The 10,151-nt window shown below is 38.2% G+C and overlaps 1 protein-coding gene across 2 annotated transcripts in view; it reads left to right on the top strand.

Annotated features, from left to right (window-relative positions):
* The window catches only part of ctdp1 (CTD (carboxy-terminal domain, RNA polymerase II, polypeptide A) phosphatase, subunit 1), a 64,106-nt gene that overhangs the window by 28,969 nt on the left and 24,986 nt on the right, over positions 1–10,151 (top strand). For both annotated transcript variants that reach the window (XM_035681264.1, XM_035681263.1), the window contains exon 12: positions 3,009–3,244. In XM_035681264.1, the coding sequence (XP_035537157.1) occupies positions 3,009–3,244 (236 nt within the window). The remainder of the gene's footprint in view (positions 1–3,008; positions 3,245–10,151) is intronic.

Here is a 10,151-nt window from a genome sequence, read left to right as displayed (position 1 = left end):
ACTTCTGTGTATGAATTGACTGCTTCTTGACTCATTTTTCTAAATATATGAAAGTAAAATTGAATTGAAATTCCTTTTTGCAGCGAAAACTTCGCATACATCCAGGTCTTATCTGGTGTGCGCTCTGGGTGACATCACTAGTAGAGGTTAAAAAATAAAAACAAGTCTCAAAAACATATAAAGATAAACAAAATTTGCATCGAGAAATATTTTGTTCATGTTTCTACATTCAGAAATCTTAACTATGTCGCTATGTTGGTTTTTTTACTTTTTACATACAAATGTTTGGAACATTAACCCGTGTCTCATATTTTTATTCCACAAAAAAAATATAATTTCCACATTAATCTTATTAAAGTCTCATTACAAATTCCAGAATCTATAAATATGCAAATTCTGTTCATTTCTAAAGTTCCTAAATCACACTTTTGTTGCATACCGGATCTGTCTATCGGATTAATAAAATTAAAGTGTCAGAACCACAGAACCAAAAATTATATTTTTATTAGCAAAATGTTTTTTATCATACTGTGCACCTGCTTATGTGTCCCTTTGTGATAGATTTAAACTTGCTAATAATGTCTTTCTTAAGCCAGTTTTTATAAATATCTGTTGAGCATCGTTATATGGGCCTTCAATGTACGCTTTTTCTGTAGGCCAATCTGCTGTCTAAAAGCCAATCTATGTCCCTCTTATATTTGTCGATATCCAGCTCCCTTTATATCTGCACTCTTCTGAGAGAAAAATAGACCTTCTTTTTAAATCTTAAGCAGCCATCACAAAGGCAAGGCCCAATAAATTGTCACAGTTAACGCTCAACGGGAGATAGTGATGGGGAAAATGCCATGAGAGGAGAAACATTTTAGTGAGAAAGAAGCAATTTTTGTTGAGATAAAATCTGAAATCGTGTGTTGCTGACAGTTAGGGAACAAACAAAAGCCCTGTCTTATTTGTATTCTACCCTGTAATTTGTTGGTTCCCTGCAGGGTCATTCTCATTTAAATCTGCTGCAGCAAATGGAACTGGAGGACAACCAACACTGACCTAACATGGTCAGAGTTTTTGTTTTTTCCAGATCAGCCTTACCTCAGGCACTCTTACCTTCTCCTTTCCTAAAGCACTCATTGGCTGTCCAAATAACCAACTACACAGTCTTAATGAGCCTGGCTTAAAGCCAGTAATGATCCTGGCTGTAGCCCCAAGAGAGTTTTTCCCCCGACTAACAAGTCATTTGCTGTGGCAAGATTCATCTCAGATTTTCATTGATCTAATGGTTGTCAATAGGCTAACCTGCTCTAAATGGTCAACCTTGGGGCAGTATAAATTATGAGCTGCTCAAGGAATACAAGATTGATGAGCTGAAATTTTTGTTTTTGCTTTGGATAGCTGGCAAGATATCCCACTGGACAGATTCATTCTGGCTCTGGGATGTTTCCTCATAGTAGAAATTTGATCTGATGAGTTTATTACCCTACTTCAAACAGTATTCCATCTGTGGGGGTGGACAAAATCAATCAACCACTGTTCAATGTCTTATCTATTACTATAGTCCTTCAAGACTCATTTTGTGACTCTTATTAGCGTTTGTAGTTTAGACTGTATGCCAAAAACATGCCACCAGATTTGTTCACCAGAGTGCACAGACACAAACTGTAGAACACATCTTAGTCACAATTCTGAAAAAGAAAAATTAAGAAATGTGGTACATTTTCACGTAAAAGAAAGAACATCTGCCTAACATTAGAATAGTATCAGCCTCCAAAATCCTGTATATTCTGCCCTACGTATAGTGACAAATCTTTAATAATCAACGCAAAGGCAGAAGACATTTTATCAAATATGCTATCTTGCCAGGAGTTGAGTGAGACTGATACCACTCTCTTGTCTGTATGGTAAATACGAAAGTGCAGCTAGCAGGCTATGTTACAAAATCCGCCTACCCGCATGACTGGTTTGATGGTTTGTTACACAGGACACTCTGGGAAGCTGTCGTTGAAAACTGTTTGGAAAAGGGCAGGCACTTTCAAAACGTACTTGGCAGGTGATTAAATGAACCATCTGTTGGTGAACTTCAACCAATCAGATCAATAAACCCTAGCCAAACTCTTACCGAAGCCACTCGGGAGAAGAACGAAAACATCTTTTCTATCTAGAAAAGCCTTCAGTCATTATTATACCATTATTGTTTATTTAATCTGTAAAAAAGAAAAGAAATGGAAGTATAAACATAACATACCATTTATGTGCTGGTAGGCCGGAGCCAGGCGTGCTGTTTCCTGTTTCTCCAGGCTTTAGCATCATATTTACTGTACAGACATGAGAGTGGTACAATTTCCCAGAATATCAAAATACTCCTTCAAGGTGTTGCATGTTTATGTAAAACTAATATTGGCTGATATGATTCAGTCACTAGTTGCATAAATGACACTCTAAACTGTTAGCTTCAAGTTTAATCACTTTCAAGATTATAGTACAGTATGTAACCTAATAATTTCTAGAGGGAAAACCACTTTCCAGATATAATTAGATGCATAATTGGAACCTGCAGCATATAAAGGGAACAAGCTAAAACATATGGTTCCTCTTCATGATACTTTAAGCATAAATTATTTATTAAATAGAAAGCATCATCATTTTTATTTAAAAATGACCTACCAATGAAACTTGCCAAAAGTTAGCTGAATTATAGATTAGCTCTGATTTTGGAGCTTAAACAAAATAAAGGCCAAAACTAATTGGTGTTCAGTGTGAAGAGAGAAAGTAATTAATCTTATCTGCATGAGAGAGGAGTCTGTATGTAAAGTGCTTGGATATCTTCTGGAGTTATGGTGTGTATATATACGTATATGCATGCAGAAAATGTTAATGTGTAAACTTCAAACAAAAATGAAAAGAAGAATAGAAAAGAAGATTTGACTGATTGTGTTGGTGTGTGATATGCTGTGATCTGGTCCTCTACAAAGCTTGAAACTATATTTCACATGCTCTTTTCCTTTTTTTTTAAATAGGTGGACGACATCTTAGGTGAGGAGAGCGATAACGAAAGTGAGGGCCGAGGGAAAGAGAAGCCAGGTAATGAGGAGGTGGAGGATGAAGAGGAGGAGAGGCGGCAGCGGCAGCAACAGCAGCAGCAGCCAGGAGCTGGACGGATAGCGGGAGGAGAGCCCGGTCCTCAGGCGCTGGCCGTGGAGAAGAGGATCCAGACGCCATCCAGTGAGACCAGTCTGCCCAGTAGTGTGCCAAGGTGAGACACTTAATGGCAAAATCCAACTTTCCATCTAGTATAGTCATTTACTTTTTTTTTTACTGCCCCTTTTTGTGTCTTCACTGCTCAGCAGCCCTTCCTAAGTAAAATGTGGTACATGGATATCGTATAGCTCTTTCCCTCTCTCTCTTTAGCCCAAAAAGTTACTATTACACATGTCCTTTTATTAGTTTCTCTGTGTGATCCCTGTTGGCATTCTCCTCTTTCCATGTTGATCCTCTACATCTTGCATAAACACTTCCGGATGAGACGGATGCTTAACTTTAACGCAGTTGGCAAGAGAAAGAAGTCCATTGAGAATCTTTGCAAATGTACTGTATATGTTCAGGTCTTACTTCTCCAATGACTATTATCATAACACACCACTTAATCACCACGGCCATGCTAAAGCCAGACGGTCTGGTCCGTTGCCATGGAGACAAATTTCAAACAGACAGAAGGCAGTCAAAGGATTCTGAACAGATCTTATTGCTGAAAGACGGGCCTGAGTTGAGCCGAGCTGTTAGATTCAGTCTCTCCTGACAGATTATTTTGTTGTCTTTTGTATATCCTTAGTATATAATATTTGTCTGCGTATTCATTTGGTGTTTTTCATGAATAAACCTTGTGCATTCTGTTTATGTTGAAAACATCAACATAATAAATGGCATGAAAGAGACTAGTCCAGACCACAGTAAAATAAAGTGTTACAGCTGTCAGTGGATACATTTACATCTCTCTCACATGTGCTGGCATCACTTAATCCTGACACATATAATGTGCATTTCTACAGTTAACTGCTTTGGTGTAATTGCAGCTTTGCGTGATACTGTGTGATCTCTGAGCCTCATACTTAAATAACTTTGGCTGGGATGTTTGGGATCCTCCTCTGTGAGGGTTTGGGCTCACTGTTTATAACAGCACTATGTGATGATTTTAACTATGACAAGCCTGTGGTGGCTTCATAGAGGATGAATCTTCAGTAATCTGTCTGTTTAGTGTTATCTGGATAGGCACGATGATGCAGTTGCTCTCTGTAGAGAAGTGGAATACAAAGTGGTTTGGTCATCAGGAAAAAGTACAATACAGTACAATAATATAGGCTCCTCAAAATATTCAAAATGGCTATGCACACCAAAATATGTGACAGTGCATCAGAAGTAAGCACAATTTGAATAATGAATGAGAAAACTCCCACACACTGTCTTACTGCTGGTATATTTAATTTACCATGCTTCAAACTGCACGGCCTTCATCTGGGTATATGGCAAGCATCATAACAGTTATATGAACCTTATTGCACCAAACTATCCAAAGGTCAAAAATAGGAAGGAAAGAAAAAAGAAAATGACAAAAAGTACATAACATAAAATACAACTATGGTTCCCCAATGTATTTTGGCATGTCCCAACTTTGGCAGCTGAAAAACGTTCACAGCCTATTTAACTGATTTTATTGTAATCAGCACTAACATTGGATAAACTAGTAAGAAAATAAGCCAAGTTGGAAATGACATTATCCAGAACATGAACTGCGTTTTTCTTTATATGAATGTTTCTCATTAGTGTGTGCTGTGCAAATGAAGTCGAATTTAAACTACCGAATATTTTACACATAAAGACACAAGCTGCTCCCCTGCTGTACTGAAAGTGATCTCGCGAGTAAGAGATGGGCTTCTTTATATTCTAGATTTGACTTGCATGTGTTGTTGTCATAGCAGACAAAGCACAGGTGAAGAGTAATGCTCCGTTCCAGCAACTATTGCAGTGCAGCGGTTAATAATAGCATTAGTTACACCTGTGTTTGGCAAAAAAGATCTGTTCAGCTTTAACTGCAGGTTTCACTGGGTAAATGAAGAATATGAACCATCAGACCTTGGTTGGCCAAAAACAAAATCCCAGCCTGTAGTCTTGAACTCCTCTCTAATGTTGGACCACTGCATCCTGTCTTCCAGACTTGCCTTTCATGTCTGTGAGTCCATGTTCAGCCTCACCAATCTGATTGCCAGAGCTTAAAAAAAGCAGATACCTTGTGTGGGGTGTTTTTTCTAAACCAGTAATACTCTCTGAAATCTCTCTTTTTTTTTTTTTTTCTGGATGGGTCTCGGTTGTGGTTCAGTATCCATGGCTACACAGGCCTCAGCAAGCAGCAGCATGATGATTTTCCTCATCGCTTCCCTCTTTTGGACATGTCAGTCCGTCTGTCACCTGGTCTGGCACCTTTGGTTGCTGCTAATGAGTCAGGCCTGAAATGCACTGTCTACTGTGTTGTTTAGTTGTTGTTGAAAACCTCTGGAAGTCCAACTCCACTCAGTGCAGTGGTGCAGAGGAGTGGCACATTATTAGACAGCCTGGCACTCAAGAAGGAAGTGTAAGTTTGACTCTGAAAGCATTGTGGACTCAAATTGGCGGATAGTCCTTTGGGGGTCCTTCCACAGAAAGATGGCAGTGACATAGTCCAATAATATTGCAGCTTGCCTGCTCAGGACTCTCCTCAGTCTTTCTCTTCTGTCTATATTTTTAACCATCATGATGCCCTGAAAACCATTTCTGGTTGTTGTAAAGAATGTTCAACTCAAAGGAATGTGCTTTATACAGTTAACATTACAGTTAACATTACATTTAACAGTCTTTCTCTTTTAAAAACCAAGCTTTTGGTTCTGTTTTTGTTTTTGAACTTGATCAGAATGCTCAAACATCAGTAAAATGCACTAATTTGGTCATACCGCAACTTATTTACAACTTGCTACTTCCATCTCCTGCCTTGCCTCTGCTCTACCTCAAACATTACTGTAGGAGCATGCTTGCAAGCTATCTGGTGTTATTATACTGTATCTATTTTGAACCACAAAGTTTTCTTAAAGGAATTGTTGAACTAAAAATATAATTCCTTCATCTATTCTGCATTCCCTATAGCCTGGGATGAAGGACAAATATGTTTGTAGTACTTTCCCTTCGGGGAAAGTAGAGCATACAGAAGTGTTTCACTTCAAGTTGAAGGACTCGCAAGAGACAGATTTGAAAAAGAATGGTCAAAATTGGAAAAGCAGAGGCTCTAGAAAGCTTCTTTCTTTCTTTTGACCACGGCTTGCTCCTATTTGTAACACAACCAGTTAAAAAAACAAATTTTTTGAATTTGAGAATGTAAGAGCCTGTTTTGGCCTACAACAATGATAAATGAAAATGTAGTGTAAAGCTGCAGGTTGCCTAGTCCTGCTCTTTCCCATTGTACGATAACCCGTATGACATCATCAGGGTTAGAGTAGTATTGCTCATGACAAACTAAATGTGTAGAATTGGTGGAGTGCCCCTTTAACAACAGCAAAAAATATTTAATTGTCATAAGAACCAGAAGTGACAATGTCAAAGTACGCATGCAGCGTAATCTAAGTCACTGATACCCATTTGCATGTTAAGTAGACTTCCAAACACATTTATCTTCACTACAACATTGCCAAATAAAACACTTTAACATCAGAACATTCATCAAATGTCAAAGATGATCTGATCTGACTCAGAGCCTACCTTGAATGGTCTCACAGTAGGAATACGAGCACACTGTATACTCTGTAAAAATTAACAAAGAGATTATATAAAAAGGAAAAAATAGTCTGACATCCACCTCCAACTGTCTGCATGAGTGTAATTCTCCTGTCTGACAGAGAAAAGAATTTGACTGTATTGTTGCCCAGTAGGCCATTAGAGGCAATTTAAGATTCATAGAAGAAGTCCTATAGCTGCTTCCTGCTTTAGACGTGACTCTGTGAGACCTCCACTCCCTCGAGAGCTGGCTTAATAGTTGCCATTCTGTCAGTCTCCATCCCTGGCTTTACCACTTTCTTATATTTGGCACCAAATAGACATACATCTGTTGCTAAGATACTGTAGTGATGTGAATGTCTCTGTTTGTGTTCTCACCATCATTCAGTGTCTGCTCCTGCCTTTCCCTCGTTTCCGTCTAAAGTAAAAACAACGTTGCTCTTATTCCTGTTCTTTTAAAGCTAATGTAATCCATTTACACAAAGGTAGCACCCAAAATGCAACCATATGCACATTCATATGATTTATTGGTTCTCTTGTATACATTTAGGATACAGTTAGGCAACTAACTGCATGCAAATGGTAATTTCTTGTGTTATGTTTTATTTTCTCATGGAGGAATTTACACCCACACTGCCTGGTTAAAGCCAGTAACAATCTGGTTTAGTAGAATTTAAACAGTACTGTGGGTCCCAAGGACCAGTGTTTGCAACCACGTTTGCAAAAATAATTGGCTTCAACAAAAGGTAAGATTTATTTTTGTGCACATTGTGAAAAGGATAAGTCATATTGATAGAGAGTTTTTAGCTCCTTTAATGTCATTGCACGGTACCTCACAAATCTTTTCACTTGGATCATTCACATGCTGTGTTTTTTTTTAATCCATTAATGCACGATGGGCCCAACAAGGAATCTGCATGTGCCTGATGTCCACCTTGATTCAGTGTAATTTTTTGTATTTTTTTGTATTTTTTTTTGGTTGGATCAATTTTTGCCTCATTGTACATTCCAGGGATCAAGCATGAAGTCATATCAAGCATATCCACAGATCCGTAAGAGTCTGTTGATAGGTCTTGAATTTCAAAATTTAAGGCCATAAAACGCCTTAAAATATTCTTTTTTTATTGACACGCAAAACAGGACCCTGCTGGAAGCACTGCAGTAGAGAGAGGAGTTTGGACTTTCTTTTTTTTTTTCAACTTAAATTGCATTTTTGTTATTACAAAGTGAGTAAAGTACCAAAACAATTTACCCACCTCTAGCCATGCTTTATCCTGTTGGGGAATTAGGGATTTCAAGCAAATTGGTACCAGTTAATAGTTTTTAATAGGTTTTGCATAAGGTGGAACACACACTTTTACAGACAATTCTTGTGTTGCCTCTGCCTCTAAAAAGAAAGTTTTTCCTTGCCCCCGGTCGCCAACAGTGCCTTGCTTCATGGGTGGAACCTGTTTGGTCCCTCCTGTGAAGAATAATTTTATAATGAGTCGGTCTTGGCACTATACAAATAAAATTTTATTGAATTGAAGATTTGTCTTTATATAAATATTTAACAGGTTCATATCAGCTTTGACATACAGGCAGTCCTGAGCGTACGTGTTGCTTTTCTCTGAGCTTGAAATCTGTTTCCCCTAACAATCTGCTTGTTTTGTAAGAAACATTCTTCTTTATCGTTGGGTCTGCAAACATTTGTGTGAATTTAGGCAGATCAAAAGGTTTAAATATTGTAATTTTTTGTAATCATTAAATGCGTCTTGAGTGGATACATCAGGGTGGTCTGTTGTACTCACAAAACTCCCTTTGGTGACAAATAAAAACAATGAGTGTATTTAGGAATTAATTATGGTGCTGGCAGAGTCCTTGTGTTTTGAGTATAAACCCTTCCATTACTGCCTCCTCTAATTTGCTGCTGAGCAAAAGGAAGAGTTAACTGACCTTGTTCAATCAAAATCAGCCTTGAACTGGCTTAACCCCAACCATCTTAGCTCTCTCTCCACTATACTCTGATCTGTGCTCCCCGACATTGAAAAGCTGTAATGCAAGTTATCAACAATCTCTATAACTCAGAAATGAGGAATATTTCAGCCCACTTGTGGATGTGTTGGTAGTCATTAGCTGTTAGCTTGGATTGATGTGAATGATTTATGCTAAGCATGGGCTCTTAGGGCTCTAAACGGTTTAAGATTTAACAAGGAGGAGGTTGCAAGGTGGATATAAAAGGCGGGTGGACTTTCATCTCCCACCAGCGCCCAGAAACTGTTGTCACAGCCTGACTGATGCAGTGCAGTTCCTGGCCATTGCTGTAGTGCACTTGTTAGGCTGAAGTGATTTCATTTTTGTGTCAGATTAAATGCCTTACTTAAAAGGTTGCAGACTTACTCTAAATGTTTTATTTTTTGTTTTTTGCTTCTGCCTCATTATGGATCTCATACATCAGGCATCCGTCAGTGAAAGTCTTGGTCCGTAAAATATCACCCTTCAAATAGTAGGTTTCTCAAATTATGTTATTTATAGATGCCACTAAATCCTGCACACTGGTCCTTTAAATTCTTCCAAATGTTTGTTATGGCTGACAGCTCACTCATTATCCATTATATCAATGAAACCAATAGTTTTATTGATATAATGGATATACTATGCAACTCTCTCTCTCTAAAACCCAAGTGCTGCCTATAAAACCAAGGAAATAATCAATGCTATTAGCAGGCTTTGTATAATAGGGATAATTTAGATTATATCTGATATCTCCAATCTAAATTATCAATTTACCAGCAGTTTGTCAATATTACCATAAGTAGACAAAGAGCATCAAATGCAGTCACCACTAAAACCAAAACAAGCTTTACATGTTTTATAATACACTGTGTGCACAATTATTAGGTGAGTGAGTATTTTGGCCATATCATAATTTTTATGCGTATTTTCCAACTTCAAGCTGTATAGAACTTGGAGTGCTTATTGGATTAAGCATACCAGCGTGATGTGTCATTTGCGTAATGAGTGAGGGTGTGGCCTAAGGAGAGTCAACGACTCTATAGTCAAGGTGTGATAATTATTAGACAGCTTCTTTCCTCAGGCAATGGCCAAAAAAGAGATTTAACGACTTGAAAAGTCAAAAATTGTAAAAAAGTCTTTCAGAGGGATGCAGCACTCTTGAAATTGCTAAGATATTGGGGCGTGACCACAGAACCATCAAACGTTTTGTTGCGAATAGCCAACAGGGTCGCAAGAAACGTATTGAGAAAAAAAGACGCATATCAACTGCCAAAGATTTGAGAAGAATCAAAAGTGAAGCTACCAGGAACCCATTATCCTCCAGTGCTGCCATATTCCAGAACTGCAACCTACCCGGAGTGCCCAGAAGTACA

The sequence above is a fragment of the Morone saxatilis genome, unplaced genomic scaffold (genome assembly GCF_004916995.1).
Source record: "Morone saxatilis isolate NCDOM2014 unplaced genomic scaffold, NCSU_SB_2.0 Contig9, whole genome shotgun sequence".
NCBI classification, from domain to species: domain Eukaryota; kingdom Metazoa; phylum Chordata; class Actinopteri; family Moronidae; genus Morone; species Morone saxatilis.
This window is presented reverse-complemented; position numbering and strand designations above follow the sequence as displayed.